At 36.4% G+C, this 22384-nt stretch overlaps 1 protein-coding gene and 1 pseudogene across 1 annotated transcript in view; both read left to right on the top strand.

Annotated features, from left to right (window-relative positions):
• TFB1M (transcription factor B1, mitochondrial) overlaps nt 1-22384 on the top strand; it is a 70385-nt gene that overhangs the window by 12204 nt on the left and 35797 nt on the right. Inside the window, exons 3-4 of the mRNA XM_038526410.1 lie at nt 7848-7956; nt 11180-11331. Of these exons, the coding sequence (XP_038382338.1) occupies nt 7848-7956; nt 11180-11331 (261 nt within the window). The remainder of the gene's footprint in view (nt 1-7847; nt 7957-11179; nt 11332-22384) is intronic.
• On the top strand, nt 14466-14772 carry LOC100684752 (annotated as a pseudogene).

Genomic DNA, 22384 nt, shown 5'->3' with positions numbered 1-22384 from the left:
TGCTCTGCCATCTTCTCATTTGCATTGTTTCTGACAAGAAATCTGTTGTCATTCTTGTCTTTGTTTCTCTGCCTTTTTTCTCTGACTTCTTTTAAGATTTACTATCAGTGTTTTTGAGCAATTTCATCATGGTGCACCTTTGTGTCCTTTTCTTTGTATTTCTTTTGTGTGGGACTCCTTGAGTTTCTTAGAAATGCAGGTTTTCCTGAATTTCCTGCTGTCCAGTGTCTGAAAACTGTTGTTTCATCTATTTTGTCCATTTTTTTAAATCTCTTTAAGCCAGCTGGTCTTATATATTTCGTTTTAGCCAGAGTAAGAAGCTCTGGGATTCTTTTTAATTATTATGTGCTTGTTTTATGGAATTTTGGAGACAGTCATGATTGTTGTTAGTTTCACCTCTGAGTTTTATAATAGGTAAACAGTGATTATTTCTACTTGACAGGCAGGTTGGAAAGCTCACAGGATTGAGAATCAAATTGGCTGGTGTCAGATCTCAGAAATGGTACATACTAGCTTTGTGATCTTGAGCTTGTTGTTGGGCCAGTTTTAGCTCCAGCTTTCTCATCTGCAGCATGGGAATAATAGCAATCATTTGTGATCCTTGCAGGGATAGATGGAAATTTTTGTAAAGAGATTGGCATATAAATAGCCTAGCGTATTGCCAATAACCAGTAAATGGTTGCTATTATAATGATACCCCTTCCCTGTCATCTTACAAAGGGATATATAAAGTAATTTAGTCATCCTGGCGAAAGGAACTGTTTTTCAACAGAGATAATAAAATTTTCAAATTCTTCCATCTCTAGCAAATTTTACAAAAGGAAAGATCGCCTGGCTTTCTGTTGTAACATGATTACGTTCTTCACACATGTAACTTACTTGATACGGCTACAGCCATAGTTAATCAAAACTCAACAGGTAAATAAAGGTGGCCCACAGCCAAAGTGATTTCCTAGTCCACTACAAATTACAAGTACAGAGATCAATGCTAGAAGCAGACTCACTGACAACAGCAAGAAGTAACAGTTATTACTGTGGCAGAAAAACTATAAAAAGCAAACATAAAAACTTAAAAAATAAAAAAGCTCAGTAGTAAGGGACCATAACCATTGAAGCCATTACTCTAGCAGCAACAGTGACCCTAGTCATCAAGAAGAGGGTGAAATTAGGTTCATTGTTTTCAGCTTAAGGTAGAGAATTGTGTGATATTGTATGAAAGGATTTCTATCTGTAAATTTTTCTTTTTTTCTTTTTATAATTTTTAAGTTGAAGTATAATTAATATACAGTGTTGTATTAGTTTCAGTTGTATAATGATCGACAGTTCTGTAAATTTCCCAGTGCTCATCAAGATAAATGTACTCTTAATTCTCTTTCTCTATTTCATCTATTCCTCTACCCAGCTCCTCTCTGGCAACCACTAGTTAGCTCCCTATAATTAAGATACTGTTTTTCTATTTGCCTCTTTTCTTCTTTTTTTTTTAATAAATTAATTTTTTATTGGTGTTCAATTTACCAACATACAGAATAACACCCAGTGCTCATTCTGTCAAGTGCCCCCCCTCAGTGCCCGTCACCTATTAATCCCCACCCCCCGCCCTCCTCCCTTTCCACCACCCCACGTTCGTTTTCCAGAGTTAGGAGTCTTTATGTTCTGTCTCCCTTTCTGATATCCCCCACACATTTCTTCTCCCTTCCTTTATATTCCCCTTCACTATTATTTACATTTGTCTGTTTGTTTGTTTTGTTCTTTAAATTCCACATATAAATGAAATCATATGGTACTTACTTTCTCTGACTTACTTTAGTATTATATCCCCTATGTCCATCTGTGTTGCTGCAAATGTCAAGATTTCATTCTTTTTTATGCCTGAGTAGTATTTCATTTTATGTATATACCACATCATTTTTATCCATTCACTTATCCATGGACACTTGGGCTGCTTCCTTATCTTGGCTAGTATAAATAATATTGCAACAAACAACAGAGTGCGTATATCTTCTCAAATTAGTGTTTTAGGGGCAGCCGAGGTGGGTCAGCAGTTTAGTGTCACCTTCAGCCCAAGGCCTGGTCCTGGAGACCCGGGATCGAGTTCCATGTCAGGCTCCCTGCATGGAGCCTGCTTCTCCCTCTGCCCGCACACCCTCTCTGTGTGAGTCTCTCATGAATAAATAAATAAAATCTTTTTAAAAAACCATATTAGTGTTTTAGTTTTTTGGAGGTAAATACCTGGTAGTGGAATTACTGGATATTATGGTAATTGTATTTTTGGTATTTGAGGAACCTCCATACTATTTTCCACAGTGGCTATACCAATTTGCATTCCCACCAGCAATACACAAGGATTCTCTACATCCTCACCAACACTAGCTATTTCTTTGTTTATTATTTTACCCATTCTGATGGGTATAAAGTGATATCTCAGTTTGGTTTTGATTTGCACTTCTCTGTTGATTAGTGATGTTGAGCATCTTTTCATGTCTGTTGATCATCTGTATGTCTTCTCCAGAATGTTTTTACTCAGGTCCTCTGCCCATTTTTTAATAGAATTATTTGGTTTTTTGGTGTTGAGTTGTATAAGTTCTTTTATATTTTGGATATTAAGCCCTTACCAAATACATCTCCCATTTGCAAATATCTACTCCCATTCAGTAGCCCGTTTTGTTGATGGTTTCTTTCACTCTGCAAAAGCTTTTTATTTTGATTAGTCCCAATAGTTTAATTTTGCTTGTTTCCCTTGCCTGCGGAGACACATCTAGAAAAATGTTTTTATGGCCAATGTCAAAGGAATTACTGCCTATGTTTTTTTCTAGGAGTCTTGTGTTTTCATGTCTCACATTTAGGTCTTTAATCCATTTTAAGTTTATTTTTATGTATGGTGTAAGAAAGTGGTAGAGTTTCTTTCTTTTGCAAGTAGCTGTCCAGTTTTCCAACCACCATTTGTTGAAGAGACCATTTTTCCCCATTATATATTCTTGCCTCCTTTGTCAAAGATTCATTGACCACACGAGCATGGTTTTACTTCAAGGCTCACTATTCTGCTCCAGTGATCTATGTACCTATTTATTTATTTATTTATTTATTTATTTATTTATTTTGCCAGTAGCATACTATTTTGATTATTATAGCTTTACAGTGTATCTTGGAAATTGGGATTGTGATGTCTCCAACTTTGTTCTTTTTCAAGTTTGCTTTGGCTGTTTGGGGTCCTTTGTGGTTCTGTACAGATTTTAGGGTGGTTTGTACTAGCTCTGTGAAAAATGTTGGCATTTTGATAGTGATTGCATTAAACCCGTAGATTGCTTTGGGTAGTATTGGAGTTTTAGCAATGTTGGCTCTTCCAGTCCGTGAGTATGGAATATCTTTCAACTTGTGTCATCTTTAATTTTTTCATTAGTGTTTCATAGTTTTTGTAGTATGGGTCTTTTACCTCCTTGATTAAGTTTCTCTCTAGGAATTTTGTTATTTTGGGTATAATTATACATGAGATTATTTCCTTAATTTTTCTTTCTGCTACTTTATTTGTTATTCATTAAAAAATCATTCACCATGATCAAGTGGGATCTATTCTAGGAACGCAGAGGTGGTTTAGTATTCGCAAATCAATCAATGTGATACATCATATTAATAAGAGAAAGACTGAATACCATATGATCATTTCAATAGATGCAGTAAAAGCATTTGACAAAATATAACATCCGTACAAGATAAAAACTGAAAGTAGGTTTAGAGGGAACATACACCTCAACATCATTTTAAGAAAAACCCACAGCTAATGGCATACTCAGTAGTGAAAAACTGAGAGCTTTTTCTTTAAGATCAGGAACAAGACAAGGATGTCCACTCTCTCCATTTTTATTCAACATAGTGCTGGAAGCACTAACCACAGCAACTGGACAAGAAAAAGATATGATACTACCTAAATTTCTTTTTAAGAAATGTTAACATTTAAAGGAGTATGTGCTGGTTGAATAGAAAGTTAACTAAATCAAATCTCTAAATCCATGATGAGGCTGCGTAAATTATTTTCCGCTATACATGTTTTGGTCCTGTGTTAAAAAACAAAGCAAGTTGATTTTTTGAAATCATGCTGTAATCTTTACCCTAAAGAAAAGTCTTTTGTAAGATTACCTTAAGTTCCTTCTGAATATTAGCATTAGTCTTTTCTATGTGTTCTATAGAAGATACAAATTTTGGTTTTCACTTTCATATTCTATATTATAGATTCTTTCATTCTCATATAGTTTGCCTAACAGTTTTGCCCACCACTTATTTCAACAATGTTAGGGTTCCTATTATGTAGCAAGTCAGAAAGAAGGTAATATCATCAACCTATGTAATTAATGCTTTAGCTCACTGTACAATACTGGTTGCTGTAAGCCCTTTATGATGAAAAGGGGCATAAAACATACAAAATGACCAGTCAGTATAGTTCTTTGTTCTCAAGGAATTTCTAATTGTGCCTAAATTTAAAGAGTTGCATAAATTATTTCCTCATTCAATTAAATTACTAACAAATTACTTAAGTGGACCATAGTTACTTGCCCCCCTATAGAAAAGCTATCTCTAAGACCTTGACTTAGAGGAGAGATTTTTTTTAAGTGACCAAATGAAGAATTCTCCATTTATTTCACATTTTTATTAAAGGCATTCTCCATTATTTTGTTCCACAAACCCCCTTATACTAGAAAAATATATTTTTTTTTCTCTCTTGGGGATTTAGTATAATTATTTCCAGTAGAAACTAAGAATTTTATAATTCAGTATATAAATTGTGAGAGTTAATACCTGTAGGATTTACATACATGCTTCTTGTTTTCATGGCTTGGTTTTCTGTTTCCTCTTTTACAGTCTTATCTAATGAGTGCCTTTTACTCTAAGCTGACTTAAATCTCATTTTGGAAGGACATAGGATTGAAAACTAAAATAAAAATGATAGAAAAATTTAAGAGTGTCTGTGAAAATACTCTTTTGGCTGTAATCAAGTGCCTGCATTCATAGTTGGCTGTGCCTTTGAGCACGTTATGAGTTAACACCATCAGGGTTTTAAAGTGTAATATAGCAGTGTTCTTCTTGAAGGGCTATGATAGTGATCTTTCCCACCTCTACCATCCCCCAAATATTGTCATGATAATGTAAACATCTTTTTTTGTTAGTGGTTAGAAAGTGTTTGTCTGTCATTGCTGAATATCATTAGGTATTAAGTGGCTATTGTCTGTAATCATACTACCATTTCTGTTTGTATAGTGTTTTTTCCTCTGTAATTGTTTCAAGGCCTTCACTTAAAGCTGTGCTCACCATTATTCATTCCTTCTGCAGTTGAGTGTCTGAAAGGGGAAGATCAAACTACAAAGTGGTCTTAGAAGAGCTAGACCTTTTAAAGAATGGATTTGCTTTGTCGTTGAGACTTAAGGCTGAAGGGGAGTCAAAAGAAACAGGATAAAAATGCAACTTTAAATCTGGGAAAGGAAAACTAATGTGTGTTATATCAGTTTTCTGGTATGCCACTGGATGTGTCATTGTGGGAAAAAATGAACATTTCAAACATGGTTATCGGAGCATGTACGTTAATGCCAAAGAGCCAAGTTTACATTGTTTTGTTGTAGTCTTAATTACTAATACATTATTTTCTATATATTGACATCATGAAGCATAAGCTTTTAGTTCTCCTGCCTCTTTGTTTTTGGTATGCTGATTTGTTTTAATTATGAGAAGCATAATTATAGAAAAAAATAGTATTTTTCATTGGTGGTAAATGCTATCACTAAATACATAGTTTTTTTTTTCTTTAAGATTTTGTTTATTTATTCATGAGAGACAGAGAGAGAGAGAGAGAGGCAGAGACACAGGCAGAGAGAGAAGCAGGCTCCATGCAGGGAGCCTAACGTGGGACTCGATCCCGGGTCTCCAGGATCACGCCCCAGGCTGAAGGTGGCACTAAACCGCTGAACCAGTCAGGCTGCCCAAAATACTCAGTTTTTATACAGTAAGAGCCTGTCCCATAGAGAGCTAGTTCCTTTTTTATTCATAGTATATTGAGGTTATTATGTTTTTGATGATTTATTGCTTAGAAGTCACTAGATTGTTTAAGCAAATCTTGGTAATTTAAAATAATCCAGAAGTATATTAATATCAGAGGTACGCAATTATTTTTGCTAAACTACCATGACTAAAGATACCAAACAAGGTGATTCCCAAACTGAAAATGTTTAGTTTCCTACTGATATAAGCATTTCAGTTCTGTATTTCTGAAATGTTACATGTATAATCCTACCTGATTTATCAGTGAAATAAATCTTTGCAAGTTTCCTGACCTTACAGATTTGGGGAACTTCAAATCTCAGTCTGATAGGGAAAGTTTCCAGTTTTACAGTTGGCCATTCACTTATTCATTCACTTATCAAAAAATGTGAAGCACCTACTATGTGCTCTTGTAGCTGCAAGGGACATTCAGGTAGATGAGAAACAGGTACTGCCCTTAAGGAGTAGGGGAAAGAAGCCTCTATATACATGATTGCAATATAGTATGTTATAAATGCTGTAAAGAAGCATCTGCAAGGCATAGCATTTACCCAAAGGAAGGAATAATCTACAAACTGGATGCCTTAGTCTGGGGTTTCCTCTCTGGCTTCTGTGATGTTTCTTTCATCCTTCCTATTAGTTGCCAGAATTAGGCAAGGGGAGGGTTAGGAGAGAAAAATCAGCTTTAATTGAGCTAAAGAAGCAGGACCAAGGGGGACTCAGGGCAAAAGTTCCTTGATTTGGAGCCAAGGGTGTCTGAGCTCCTTGAGGTGAGACTTGATGTGAAAAGAGGGTCATCTCTTCCTTGTAATCCACTTCAGCAAGGATGTTTGTTCTCACTGATTGCATTCACGCCTGCATTTTAAACTTTAAGCTTCAAGGACTACATCTGGGTTGGTTTTGTTTGTTTTTTAAACTGAGGACTTCAAGAATCAAGTCTCCTGTTGGGTACAGGGGACCTTAACATAATATAGTTGTATGGATGGCTTAGCTTCAAGGCTCTTTTCAGCTGGCTGCCAACCCTTTAGTACTGTAAGAACATTTCTTAAGGTATGGTACTAAGGTGGATAAAATAAAGAAAAATAAGAAAGAAAAGGGTACTTACCTCCCCCCTCCTTTTTGTTTTATACCTAGACTAAAGAAAGAGGAAGGAAAGCAAATGGTTAGAAAGTTGAAATAGGCTGGGAAGTAGCAGTTGGTAAAATATGCAGGATAATTAATTCATTAGGTTGAAAGTGCCTGTGGATCAAGAAATAGTAAGATTAGGAATGTTAGGGGAGTGTCTCAGGGTGCCACATATAGCTTGGCAATGACAAATGACCTTTTACTTGGTTTGAATCTACCTATAGATTAGGTTAAAGCTTGTGGTAATATGTAAAAGTCTTTGTATATATTTAGGCTATAAGGATTTATTGATTTAAGCTCATCTTTATGATTTACTTCTAAATCTCGATATTTCATTATACTGTTCTTAGTCTCTAAAAACTTACAGATGGGAGTTGTTTTTTTGCTAAATCTACAGAAATACAGGTCATTCTGGGAGTCAGAATTATATTAATATTATTTGTGAAATTATAAGCTGTTGCTCTACTATTATCTTTTACTGTCACTAGTCATTCATATGTGTCAAAAATGAAACACCATATATTGCAGTGGATGCAGTGTACTTTTAGTTCATTAGTGATCACTCTTAGTCTGTGGCTTTCCAAACTGATTTAATGATGCACAGATCGGAAGTAAAATATATACATAGAAAGAGAAAGAGTGTGTGTGTCTCACTATTGTCCAAAGTATGAGCTCATTTTATTGACCTTTTTGTAAACTAGATGCTATCTGATGCAGCACCTGGAAAACTGAGAATTGTCCATGGAGATGTGTTGACATTTAAGATAGAAAGGGCTTTTCCAGAAATTCTTAAAAGACCATGGGAGGATGGTAAGTGATTTGGGGTTGGTTTTCTTATTCTTTTTTATGATTATTTATATTACAAATATTTATATGTTATGAATGTTATTATATATTTATATTAAATATTATCAGAATAGAATTAAATAGGTGGCACACATTGTATTTTTTTTCTGCTTTCCTACTTTTTCCCAAATAATAAATCTAATTCTTTTTCTTTTTTTAATAATAAATTTATTTTTTATTGGTGTTCAATTTGCCAACATACAGAATAACACCCAGCACTCATCCCGTCAAGTGCCCCCCTCAGTGCCCACCACCCAGTCACCCCTACCCCCCGCCCTCCTCCCCTTCCACCACCCCTAGTTTGTTTCCCAGAGTTAGGAGTTTTCCATGTTCTGTCTCCCTTTCTGCTATTTCCTACCCATTTCTTCTCCCTTCCCTTCTATTCCCTTTCACTATTATTTATATTCCCCAAATGAATGAGACCATATAATGTCTGTCCTTTTCCGATTGACTTCTTTTACTCAGCGTAATACCCTCCAGTTCCATCCACGTTGAAGCAAATGATGGGTATTTCTCATTTCTAATGGCTGAGTAATATTCCATTGTATACATAAACCACATCTTCTTTATCCATTCATCTTTCGATGGACACCGAGGCTCCTTCCACAGTTTGGCTATTGTGGACATTGCTGCTAGAAACATCGGGGTGCAGGTATCCCGGCGTTTCACTGCATCTGTATCTTTGGGGTAAATTCCCAGCAGTGCAATTGCTGGGTCGTAGGGCAGGTCTATTTTTAACTCTTTGAGGAACCTCTGCACAGTTTTCCAGAGTGGCTGCACCAGTTCACATTCCCACCAACAGTGCAGGAGGGTTCCCTTTTCTCCTCATCCTCGCCAGCATTTGTGGTTTCCTGCCTTGTTAATTTTCCCCATTCTCACTGGTGTGGGTGGTATCTCATTGTGGTTTTGATTTGTATTTCCCTGATGGCAAGTGATGCAGAGCATTTTCTCATGTGCTTGTTGGCCATGTCTATGTCTTCCTCTGTGAGATTTCTGTTCATGTCTTTTGCCCATTTCATGATTGGATTGTTTGTTTCTTTGCTGTTGAGTTTAGTAAGTTCTTTATAGATCTTGGAAACTAGCCCTTTATCTGATATGTCATTTGCAAATATCTTCTCCCATTCTGTAGGTTGTCTTTTAGTTTTGTTGACTGTATCCTTTGCTGTGCAAAAGCTTCTTATCTTGGTGAAGTCCCAATAGTTTATTTTTGCTTTTGTTTCTTTTGCCATCGTGGATGTATCTTGCAAGAAGTTGCTGTGGCCGAGTTCAAAATCAATGCCCAGAAGTCAGTGGCATTTCTATACACTAACAATGAGACTGAAGAAAGAGAAATTAAGGAGTCAATCCCATTTACAATTGCACCCAAAAGCATAAGATACCTAGGAATAAACCTAACCAAAGAGGTAAAGGATCTATACCCTAAAAACTATAAAACACTTCTGAAAGAAATTGAGGAAGACACAAAGAGATGGAAAAATATTCCATGCTCATGGATTGGCAGAATTAATATTGTGAAAATGTCAGTGTTACCCAGGGCAATTTACATGTTTAATGCAATCCCTATCAAAATACCATGGACTTTCTTCAGAGAGTTAGAACAAATTATTTTAAGATTTGTGTGGAATCAGAAAAGACCCCGAATAGCCAGGGGAATTTTAAAAAAGAAAACCATAGCTGGGGGCATCACAATGCCAGATTTCAGGTTGTACTACAAAGCTTTCCAGTGTGGTACTGGCACAAAAACAGACACATAGATCAATGGAACAGAATAGAGAATCCAGAAGTGGACCCTCAACTTTATGGGCAACTAATATTCGATAAAGGAGGAAAGACTATCCACTGGAAGAAAGACAGTCTCTTCAATAAATGGTGCTGGGAAAATTGGACAGCCACATGCAGAAGAATGAAACTAGCCCATTCTCTTTCACCATACACAAAGATAAACTCAAAATGGATGAAAGATCTAAATGTGAGACAAGATTCCATCAAAATCCTAATTCCTTTTTCTTAATTCTAACTTGTCTCATGTTTTTCCAAGTGTTTAGAATTTTCTTCAAATAAACTTGCTATTTTTAAGTCCATGTAAGGATGGGATAAACTATGAGGTGTTACTTTTTCCAAATGGTGAAAAAAGAAATGTATTAGTAAACCAGACCCCACCTAATTTTCACTATCTCAGATTCAGTGACCAGCCAAGGCATTCTTCATTTATAGGCAGTTTATTGGGTACTATTACATGTCAGCTCCTTGGAATACATAGATAAATGGGGTGTATTACTTGCCTATGAAACCCCTCAGAACAATGGAGGTGCTACTGCTGCATCTCCATCTAACTGCTTCATGTCTCTTGCCTCTCCATAGCCAGACTTCTTCAGAGCGGTTGGTACTGCTTGTTTCTGCCTTCCAAATGTATTCTCTCCTTAGCACACTGCCTCCAGATTTCCAGCTCTGTCCCAGGCATGCTGGAGTCACAGTGACCTCCTGAATTCCTCCCTCAAACCGTCTCTGACTGAGCTCTCAGGCATTTATTTGGCTATTACCTGCTCTCTTCCAAAAGTGTCTCTGCTCCTGTCCCAAGTTCTCCTATTCTTCCTTTTACAATGGGTGAGCTTTCTCTAGCTATTCTTTGCTGGTGGTTATTTTTCCACCAGCCTCTTAGATGTTGTTTCTAAGACTTTTCCTTTTTGAGCATCTTCTCTTGTGCTAAAGATTGGCTTGAAGGACTCTGCTCCTGTAGTTTTGCTATATATTGCAAACACTTCCATCTTTATACACAGTCTGTATCCCATTCCTGGGCATCTGACCCTCTGACAGCTTCATCTGGATGCCCCATAGACTTTGACCACATAAAGTGGTCAGATAAAATTGGATAAAATAAAATTTTGTCCAGATAAAATTGGCTTTTCCCTCAAACCAAGCGTTTGTCATATTTTTCCTAAGCCAAAAAACCTGAGGACTTTGAACACTAATAATGTTAGAATTGTTTTTCTTAATAATTCAGAGCTGATTGTGAGTAAACATTGCTCTTGAAGAGTAAATGGACTGAAAAATATTTATCCTTATCTTTTCATATATTTTTGTTTGATACTATTAGTATCCAGTTTGATTTAATTCTTAACTAAAATTGAATTCAGAATTCATTGATAAAATCATAACAAGTTGGTTTTTTTTTTCTCCTGCTAACCAGATCCTCCAAATGTACATATTATTGGAAATCTGCCTTTTAGTGTATCAACTCCGCTGATTATCAAGTGGCTTGAAAATGTCTCTTGTAGAGATGGACCTTTTGTTTACGGCAGAACCCGGATGACACTGACTTTTCAAAAGGAAGTGGCAGAGGTACGTTTTAACTTTTTTTGGCTATTTTATCACATGATGAAATTCCAAAACAAAATAATCCTGCATTTTTGTCACAGACTATGTTTTCTTTTTCTTTTTCTTTTTTATTATTTTTTTTTCTTTTTCTTTTTAAAAAGATTTTATTTATTCATTCATGAGAGACACAGGCAGAGGGAGAAGCAGGCACCCCACAAGGAGCCTGATGCAGGACTCAATCCTGGGACTCCAGGATCACGCCCTAAGCCAAAGGCAGATGCTCAACCACTGAGCCACCCAGGCATCCCAGACTATGTTTTCTAAGTTAATACTCCCATTACATGCACAAACCAACAGCTGAAGAGGCATAACTGCTGTAAGCTCTCCATGGAGAATATGAATGATGTGCCACCAGCCGAGAAGGCAGTGTAGTCCATTCAGGGACTCACTAGGGCCATAGAACACATTAGAAGCAGACGAAACCTGTAGGATATTGGTGATATAGTAATATATAAAGATTGGCATGTGATATGTTAAAATTGATATATTGAAGTGAATAAGATGATAGTTAAAGAATGTGATAATCAATTTGGAGAAAGGGAAGGGGGTGGTGTCTTATTCTGCAGTACACAGACTTTCACTTAATCCCTTCCTTCAGCTATGCCTGCATTCCCATGGCAAGAGTGTTCCAGGTTCACTTGAGAAAATAATCCTGCAAAGGGCAATTTGTGAGCTGCAGAGGTTTAATGAGGGGATCTGCAGACTGCAAGTGTATATGACAAATACAGAAGAGTATATGACATATTTGTGTGCCTAATAAGAACACCTGAATCCCCACCACTCAAGTCAATAGTTATATTCCCAACATCTTTGACACCCCCGTATATGCTTCATTGTGATCGTACCTAGTATGCTACTAGGGTAATCAGTACTGTGAATCCAAGACTTCTTATTTCCTGCTTAGTTTATCTCATAGATAAACTGTATCTGTATAATTAATATACTTTAGTTTTCTTCATTTTTGAACTTATGCAAATGGATTCATACAGCATGTATTCTTTTTATCCTGATTTACTCATGCTGCTTATAGCTGTAGTTTGTGTAGCCAGATATGATCCACTCTTTGACTAACTCATAATTTTCCTGTCCATTGTCCTGTTTTGGACCCTAAATTAGTTTCAGTGTTTGTTATTACAAACAAAACTGTGATGAAGATTCTTCTATTTATGTCAGCTGGAGCATGCTGCATGTTCCAGCTTTACCTAGAATATATATATATATATATATATATATATATATATATATATATATATCTAGGAGTGGCAGTGCTGGATCATAAGTTCTGCAAATCTACACTTTTGCTAGGTAATGCTAAATTATTCTCCGAAGTCATTATGCCTACTTATAGTCCCACAAAATTTGTATAAGTTCATTTTGTTCCATATCCTTGTCAGTACTTGGAATTGCCAGAATTGTACATTTTTGTTCATCAGAGCTGAATGGTGTGTCATTGCAGTTTTGTCTTTTGCTGAGTTTTTAAAAAATCAAATTGAGCACCATTTTGCATCTTTCTTGGCCTTTTGGATAACTTATGTTTTGTGAAGTGCTTGCCCTTTGTCCACTTTTCTGTTGGATCTCTTGTCTTTTTCTCATTGATTTGGAGAGTTCTAACATACTTTCCATACTAGTCTTTTATTAGTTCAATGTATTGCAAATTTCTTCTACTCTTTGGCATGTTACTGTCTTTACAGTGTCTTTTGAAGAACAGGTGTTTTTTTTTTTGTTTTTTTTTTTTTTTTAGAACAGGTGTTTTTAATTGTAAATTGGTGGTTATTGCTTTTTGTGTCTTTTTGAAGAACTTTTATATCCTGATATCATGAAGATATCCTTCTGTGTTATCTTCTAGAAGCTCTGTTGTTTTACCCTTCACATTTACGTCTATAATCCACTTGGAATTGATTTTTGTGTGTGGTTGAAAAAAGAAGCCAGTTTCACTTTTTTTTTAAGATTTTATTTATTAAAAAAAAAAAAAAAGATTTTATTTATTTATTTGAGAGAGAGACAGATGGAGACAGAGCATGAGCAGTGGTGGAGGGGCAGAGGGAAAAGGAGAACCAGACTCTATCGAGCAGGGAGCCTGACACGGGGCTCAGTCCCAAACCTGGAGATAATGACCATAGCCAAAGGCAGATGCTTAACCCCCAAGGTGCCCCAGTTTTACTGTTTTTAATATATGATCCCAATGAACCTAGCACCAGTTATTGAAGTCTTTTTCACTGACCTCTATCAACATGTCTGATACAGTGCCTTTACCTATAAACATTGGTCTGATGGAGACATCAAGAAGAAAGACTGAAATCTAGGAAACGGAAGCCCCGGTATGGAAGATAGAGCAGGGCATCTTCAGAAGAATGTTCAGTTCACATCAGAGCAGCAAGAATTTAGTAAAAAACCTATCATGTTTGCATATACTGAAAGAATAGTTACGTAAGTTGGGGAGAGTGTAGGATTGAATTAGTGATAAGCGAAGAGAAAATTAAATACAGTAGGGGTTGAAGGAAATAAAGTATATCATAATTAGAGACACAAAAATATTATTGGAAAATCTGTAATTATTTATTTTGGAAACCTAAGGAAAAAAAGAAGGACCTGTATAAAAATAGTCACAGTTTACTGAGAGTCTCAAAAGATCACTGAGATAAATCAAGACAAATAGAGCCCTGAAAAAAAAATTAAAAGAGTGTTATAAAAATGCAATTACGTTTTTTCAAATGAAATGTAGTGAAGCTCCAGGGATCATTTGAAGAGTGGACCAGCAACGATGGTTAGGAAATTTTGAAAAAGAAGAGTGGTGAGAGTAGACTAGCCTATAAGATGTTAAAATATATTGTAAAGCTCTAATATTTGAAGCACTGTGAGTCGTTATGAGACAGAGTGATGGCTACGTTAGAAGGTCCAGAATCAGGCAATTTTGTTTGGTAATGATCAGATCATATATCAGCAGAAAAAAAAAGAAAAAAAGTATTATTTAGCAAATGTTTGGATATTTGGTTAACTCCTAAGAAACAATTTAATAATTCACCATACATAAAAATCCTAGTTACTAGAGTCTGCCAGACACAGTCTCGGGCACCACCTCTGCTTCTGCTGCTGTCTCTATGGCCCATTACAAAACTGCCAACTTGAAGCACAAGCAGTTTTGGAGATACTTGATAAGTCGGGCGTTGGACTGACCAAGGTATTGGTAGCCTTATATGAAGAACCAGGGAAACCTAATAATACTTTGGATTTTTTTTAAAGCATCATTTAGGAGCTTCTAACCCAGAAAATCCAGAAATAGAGCTGCTTTGCCTAGAATAAGCAGAAATGAAAGAGAACTATGAAGCTATTGTAGAAGAAAATAAAAATCTGAACACAAAGCTTACTTAGTATGAACCACCTCAGGAGGGGAAGCATGCTGAATAGGATTCTTCTCAGTTGAAAAGACACTGAAAGAGTGATTTTGTGTGACTTTCATAGTTTGTATAATATAGAATCTTTTATGAATAGATGCTGTACAATTCTCTTGATATATTGAATTTACCTGTATCACCCTTTAACTATTATAAGCACATATACTTAGAAGCACCAATAATAACTCAATATAATAAAAATTCCAGTTACTGTGTCTTCAAATTCATTGCTCTTTTCTGAAGTGTCTAACTTGTTAATTACACTCAATTTATTTTTCATTTCAGTTATTGTATTTTTATTTCTAGAAGTTCCATTTGGGTTTTATATTTTCCCTTACCTCATTATGCTCATGCTTTCCTTGGCATCTTTGTGCATATGTATGATATTTATAGTAGCTGTTTTAGGGTCTTTGACTATTAATTTCACTACCTCTGTTATTTCTGTTCTGTTTTACTGTTTGCTTCTTGCTCCCCCCTTTCTGTGGGTCCTATTTTTCTGCTTCTTTGCAAGCCTGGTAATTTTTGACAAGATACTAGATATTGTGAGGTTTTGTTTTACTCTTGTCGAGGGCTGGATCGTGGATTGGATTGAATGGTGGGTTTTGCTCTGGCACATACGTAAGTCACTTGCAAATTGGTTTGAAGCTTTCTTTTAAGTTTTGTTATGACAGGTCTTTGGCAGCCTTTAATCTGGGGCTAATTAAGTCCCAATACTAAGTCATAACCTTTCTGAGGAATCCAGTGTCCTGTGTATTTCAAGAGCTCCTTACTTGCCTATTAGGGAATGCAAACTATTTCTTGCCCTGTGTGAGCTCCATTTTGTCCTACTTTCTGATGCTACTTTCTCCAGCCTTCCAGCCTCATGTACTAACAGATCAATACTCAGTAAAAGACTTGAAGGATGCTTCTGCATATCTCAGGAGCTTCCTCTCACTGTCTCCCTCCCATTCCCCCTTTTCTCTCTCTGTTTCCATATCCAGTAGTCTGCCTCACAAATTCTGGCTGCCTTGGTCTCCCAGAGCTCTGGCCTATGGCTTCTCACATCAAGGAGACCTCTGGGCTCTGTTTATACTCCTGCCTCTGCTGCATGGAGTATGGCTTTCAGGCTGTAAGCTAGACAATCATAAGGCTCACCTTGTTTATTTGCCTGTGTGATAATGATAATATTAGCTGTTACTTACGGAATGCCTATTGAAAGCCACTTTACATATTTTTCTTATTTAAGCCTCAAAGCCACCTAATGAAATCAGTATTTTTAATTGACATTGAGACACAGTGTTACGTTAGTTTCAGGTGTACAACATAGTGATTCAACAACTATGTTATGCTATGTTCACCCCAAGTCTAACTATTATCTGTTGGCATACAACTCTATTACAGTACTACTGTCTATATTTCCTGTGCTATACCTTTCATCCTTGTGACTTACTAACTTTTGATCAAAAAGAATGCTGAGGGGTGCCTGGGTAGCTCAGTTGGTTAAGCATCTGACTCTTGATTTCAACTCAAGTCATGATTTCAGAGTTGTGAGATCCAGCTCCATGTTGGTGTCTGCACTGGGCATGGAACCTTCTTAAGATTCTTGTTCTCCCTTTCCTTCTGCCCTTCACCCCCCACCCTCTCCCTCTCCTTTCCTCTCTCCCCTTCCCTCCCTTAAAAAGATAATGAAGCTTGGAGATTTTAATGATCAATTTTGTGCATCTTTTCAAAGAACCAGCTCTTGGTTTCATTGATCATTTCTAGTGTTTAATTAGTATTTGTTTCATTTATTTCTGCTCTTTATTCCTTCCTTCTACTAATTTTGGGCTTTGTTCTTCTTTTTCTGGCTCCTTTAAGTGTAAGGTAGATGTTTGAGATTTTTCTTATTTCTTGAGGTAGTCCTGTTTCTCTATAAGCTTTCTTAGAACTGCTTTCGCTGCATCCCAGAGATTTTGGAATGTTGTATTTCCATTTTCATTTGTCTAAAGGTTTTTTGTTTTTTGTTTTTAAATTTTCTCTTTGCTTTCTTTATTGACCTATTGATTGTTTTGCAGTATGTTTTTTAGCTTCCACAGGTTTGCCTTTTTTCCAGGTTTTTTTTTTTTTTTAAGATTTTATTTATTTATTTGAGAGTGCTCTAGCACAAGCAGGGGTGGGGAGGGTAGGGGCAGAGGGAGAGAGAGTCTTAAGCAGACTCCTCCCTGAGCATGGAGCCCAATGTGGGCCTTGATCTCATGACCCTGAGATCTTGACCTGAGCCAAAATTGAGAGTCAGATGCTTAACTGACTGAGTTGTCCAAGTACTCCTCTGAAAGTTTTGGGTTTTTTTTTTTTTTATTATTGTAATAGATTTTTTTTGGTCTAGTATCATTGTGGTTGGAAACTACTTGATAGGATTTCAGTCTTAAATTTATTGAGACTTGTTTTGTGGATCAACAAGTGATCTGTCTTGGAGAATATTCCATGTTCACTTGAAAAGAATGTATATTCTGTTTTATATAGAATATTCTATGTATATCTGTTAAGTCCATTTGGTCTAATGTATCATTCAGAGCCACTGTTTCCTTATTAATTTTCGTCTGGATGAAATATCAATTGATCTAAGAGAGGTATTAAAGTCCCCTACTATTACTGTATTACTCTTTGTGTCTGTTAGTATTTACTCTATATATTTATATATTTAGGTTGGGTGCATAGATATTTACAATTGTTCAACCCTGTTGGAATGGATCCCTTTATTACTAATGCCCTTCTTTGTATTTCCTTAGTCTTTTTTTAAAGTCTATTTTATCCAATAATAAGTATTGCTACCTTTTTTCTTTCACTGTCATTTGCATGGAATATCTTCTATCCCTTCAATTTAAGTCTGATTGTGTCTTTTCTGTCTCTTGTAGGCAACATATAAATGGGTCTTATTTTTCTGTTTGTCACCCTGTATCTTTTGATTGGAGAATTTAGTCCATTCACATTTAAAGTAATTATTGATAGGTATGTGCATATTTTGATTTTATTAATTGTTTTCTGGTTTGTTTCTAGTTCTCTGTTTCTTCTCTTGCCCTCTTCCCTTCTGATTTGATGACTTTCTTCAGTACTGATCTTTTATTCCTTTCTCTTAATTTTTTATGAATCTATTATTTGGTTTGTGGTTATGAAGAGGTTGATATATATATAATAACCTATGTATGTAATCACCTCCTTAAGTTGATGGTTGCTTAAATTCGAAGATATTCTAAAAGCATTACTATTTTATCCCCCTGCCTATGTTTTATGTATTTGAGGTCATATTGTATATCTTTTTATGTTGTGTATTCCTAATTATTGTAGATAGAGTTGATTTGACTACTTTTGTCTTAATCTTCATACTAGCTTTATAAGGGATTGATCTACTACCTTTAATGTATAATATTTGGTTTTGCCAGTGAAATTTTGAAATTTTTTCTTTTTTGATTTTCTTCTAGTTATGATATTTTCTTTTTTGCTTAATTGAGAAATTCCTTATCTCACTTTTAATTTTGAATGATAATCTTTCTTGCTGGGTAGAGTATTTTCTTTCAGTGCTTTGAATATATCATGTCTTCTGGCCTTCAAATTTTCTGCTGAAAAATCAGCTCTTATGAATGTTTCCTCATGTATAACTAGTTGCTTTTCTCCTGCTGCTTTTAAGATTCTCTCTTTGTCTTTAATTTTTGAGATTTTAATAATTAATGTATTTCCATATGGACCTCTTTGGGTTATCTTGTTCAGGAGAATCTGTGCTTCCTGGACCTGGATATCTGTTTTCTTTCCCCAATTAGGTAATTTTTTCGGTTGTTATTTCCTAAAATTAAGTTTTCTGCCTCCTCTTTTTGTGTTATCATATCATAAAGGATATGAATGTTAGTATGCTTGATGTTGTCCATGTGGTCCCTTAACTTATGCTCATTTTTTTCATTCTTTTTTCTTTTTTGCTGTTTAACTTGAATGATTTCCACTGCCCTATCCTCCAGATCACTGATCTGTTCTTTTGCATCCTTTGATCAGCTGTTGATTCCCTCTCTTGTGTTTTTCATTTCTGTTATTATATTCTTCAGCTCTGATTTTATTCTTTTTTATATTTTTTATCTCTGTTGAAATCTCGGCTGTGTTCATCTACTCCTCTCCCAAGTTTGGTGAGCATCTTTATAACCATTACTTTGAATTATTTAATAGGTATATTGCTTATCTCTTTTTCACTTAGTTCTTTTCCGAGGTTTTGTCTTGTTCATTTGTTTAGAACCTATTCCTGTGTCTGCTTATTTTGTCTGACTCCCTGTATTTGTTTCTATATATATATGATAGGTTAGGTCAGCAGTGATTTCTGGCATTGAAGGTAGTGGCATTGTGTGGAATGTGTGCTGTGGGGCCTAGAAATGTGGTCACCAGTACCAGGTACTTTAGGGATGTCCCCCGTGTTGGCTCTATGCACCCTTGTATGACTGGGCCATGACTTCAGTAGGTGGACTGGTGGGCAGGGGTGTCCCCTCCTTACTTCCCTAGCAGGAGTTGCTTTTAGGGTCAACAGTGTCCACCAAGGGTATCTGCCAGGGATGCAGGATAGGAGCCAAGGAATGCCTACCAGGAAGGCGAGTTTGACAAGGCAGGTCTGCAGGGGAACACTGGTGTAGAACAGGCACCGCTAGCTAGGTGTATGGGTAGTGTCAGACTGGTGCCCACCAGTATCAGATTTATTTAGGCTGACAGAGAGCAAGAAGAATATGCCTGTCAGCATTTCCATTCTTGGATAAAGTTCTTATAGAACCCTGCCCCTTTGGCATGCTCCCTAAAATGAGTTAGTAAACTCCTTTATTTAGGGCCCAGGTACTTTTCAAACTGCTGCCTCTCTGGTAGAGTGAGCAAGTAAGATTGTGTGTGGTTCCTTTAAGCATGGAGTCTGTTTCCTTTAGCCCTCCAATTCTCTTGAAGTTAAGCCTAGCTGATTTTCAAAAACAAGTTATGAGAGTTTATCTTTCTGTGAAGATCCCCAGGGTGGGAGATGCCTAGTGTGGGACTGTAACCTCTCACTTTTCAGGAAGGACATTTTTACCTGTGATACCCCTCCCACTTTTGGGTCTCAGTTCCAGGGTTTGGTTCCTGACCTGACCACGTCTCTATCCCATTTTCCCTTCTTGATGTGGTTTTGTCTTTATCCTTATAGTTGTCTAAGAGCTGTTCTGTGAGTCTTCAGGTCATTCTTAGGGAGAGTTGCTTTAAATAGAGCTGTAGCTGTTGTGTGTGCATGAGAGGAAGTGAGCTCAGGATCCTCCTATTTGGCCATATTCTCACCTTCTGCCTGTCTGAAGATATTTTCGGTTGTCACAACTAGGAGATGCTCTTGGTGTTAAGTGGATAGAAGTTAGGGATGCTGGTAAACATCCTTCAGTATGCAAGATAGGCCCCCACAATAGAAAATTACCCCACGTTTACTACCCCAAAATGTCTGTAATGCCAAGGATAGGAAACTTTTATTAGAGTATTATCCATAAAATCTTTTTCTTAGCAGTCTTAGAATTTTCTGTCAAAAATGTAGGACTCTTTTGTGTTTGTTAGGAACCCTAAGGCATTACCACTTTCCAAAGGTCAGTGTCTTTTACTGCTCATGAATCTGTTAACTCTCTTCTGTATGTTTGAGTTGAGCCCATTTTAATAGTTTTCTTTGTTGTTTTCTCAGCCTTTTGATTTGTCCTTGTACTTTTATTTTCTCAGATAACATGATTATTATGGTATTCTGTTCTTGAGTAACACAATTGAGATGCAAAACACCATGTACTTGAATTCTTTTGGGGAAAAATGCAGTGGAACAGAGGCTTAAGAGATGGAGTAATATTTTTAGTGACTCAGAATGTCAGTTGTGGTTATTAATAATAGTGTTGCTTCAGCTCCACCATATGCAATTATTTTTCTTTAACCATAAAAAGTGTTGATTTTAGTTAAATTTTAGTATGAATATTGAGAAGAGTTTATATTCGGTCTATAATTTCTGGAATGCTTTAGAAGCATGGTTAACACTTGTCCTCTGACCAGTTTTCATAATTTCTGGAGTGCTTTAGAAGCATGGTTAACACTCGTCCTCTAACCAGTTTTCACATTTTGCAAGTGAAAATAGCAGCACTTTCTTATATACCCTATTTGCTCTTGACACTCATATTTGTAATTTTATATTTCACAGATAGCACTTTTTTACCACTCACTTTATTTGGCTTTGTGAATTATAGAACAGAAGTAAATGAGCATGATCCTCTTCTCTTTAGGTCTGCAGGGTCTAAATAGAAGAATTCAGCTCACACACATTAAAGAACATATAGACAGTATAAAGTTACAGCTCATAAAGTAGAATCAGACTGTGTAGCAGTAAGTGAGACCTTAACAAATCTCCTCTAACCTCATTTTATAGATGATGAAACTGAGGCTCAGAGTAGTTTAATGTCTTCCAGAAGGTCATGGAGCTAGTTACAAGGAAGGCTGAACTTGAAAGCAGGTCGTATGTTTTCCGGTGAAGTCATGACCAAGTTCTCCGTGTGACTGGACCTGTGGTCTTTTCTTTGGGTCCAGGATTAGCCTGTTTATGTCCTCCCATCTTCAGGGGACCCTGGCTATTTAATGGTCACATCCCTAACAGAGAGGGAGTCACCTCGCCAATAATTACATAGTTTTCATTGTCCCTGATATTTGGCTGTGTAGCTTCTTAGGAATAAGCCTAATATTTTTACTTAAAATTATTTTAGATAAATAAGGAGGAAAATCATACTGTCCTTGTGAAGTCTTTGACCCCCTTGTTTTTCTTCTACTTAGAATGCTTTTAAAATTTCAAGGGTTAGAGGTTGCCTTTTACTGAAAAATTAACTGGTTTGGTGTCCTGGCCTTTTGTTGTTTGTTAAAATCTTCTATCTTGTAATGGAGTTTGAATTTTCATAGCTTTATGGATAGCATATCTATCACACAAATATTAACTTATATTTGAATGATTGATGAACCATTTTAACTTCTGTGCTAGTTTTAAATGAAGGCTTTTACGGAGCCTTCTGTTCTGTGGCTTGAATTTTTCCATAACAAATTTGGGACAGGTTTGTGTGCTGCTTTCTTCTAAATTCAGATACATGATTCACATGTTACATTTCCTCAACCTAAGTGTATGTGCTGCAGAGTTTGGATGGGTCAGGCTTCCCTGGGCAGGAGTGGATGCCTACTGCTCTAAGTGAAATAGACTTAAACATGTCTTTATGTGCAAAGTATTTACCCTCCATGGCTCACTAGTTTGCTTTCCAGTTATTTCCAGTGATTTTTAAAATTTTGTTGAATTCATCAGTGAAAACACCTTTGAAATGTAAAATATTGAAAGAGAATTTAGCATGAAATAATGATTTTTAAGGGGAGACATTCTTTTGGTTTACTTTATTATTTTATTATTTAAAAAAGATTGTATTTATTTATTCATGAGAGACACAGAGAAAGAGAGAGAGAGAGAGAGGCAGAGACACAGGCAGAGGGAGAAGAAGGCTCTATGCAGGGAGCCTAATGCAAGACTCAGTCCCAGGACTCCAGGATCACGCCCTGGGCCGAAGGCAGGCGCTAAACTGCTGAGTCACCCAGGGATCCCCCATTCTTTTGGTTTATATTTTAATTTTGTGATT

This window comes from Canis lupus, chromosome 1 (assembly GCF_011100685.1).
Source record: "Canis lupus familiaris isolate Mischka breed German Shepherd chromosome 1, alternate assembly UU_Cfam_GSD_1.0, whole genome shotgun sequence".
In the NCBI taxonomy this organism is placed as follows: domain Eukaryota; kingdom Metazoa; phylum Chordata; class Mammalia; order Carnivora; family Canidae; genus Canis; species Canis lupus.
Note: the sequence above shows the minus strand (reverse complement) of the source record. Positions and strands in the feature narration are given on the sequence as shown.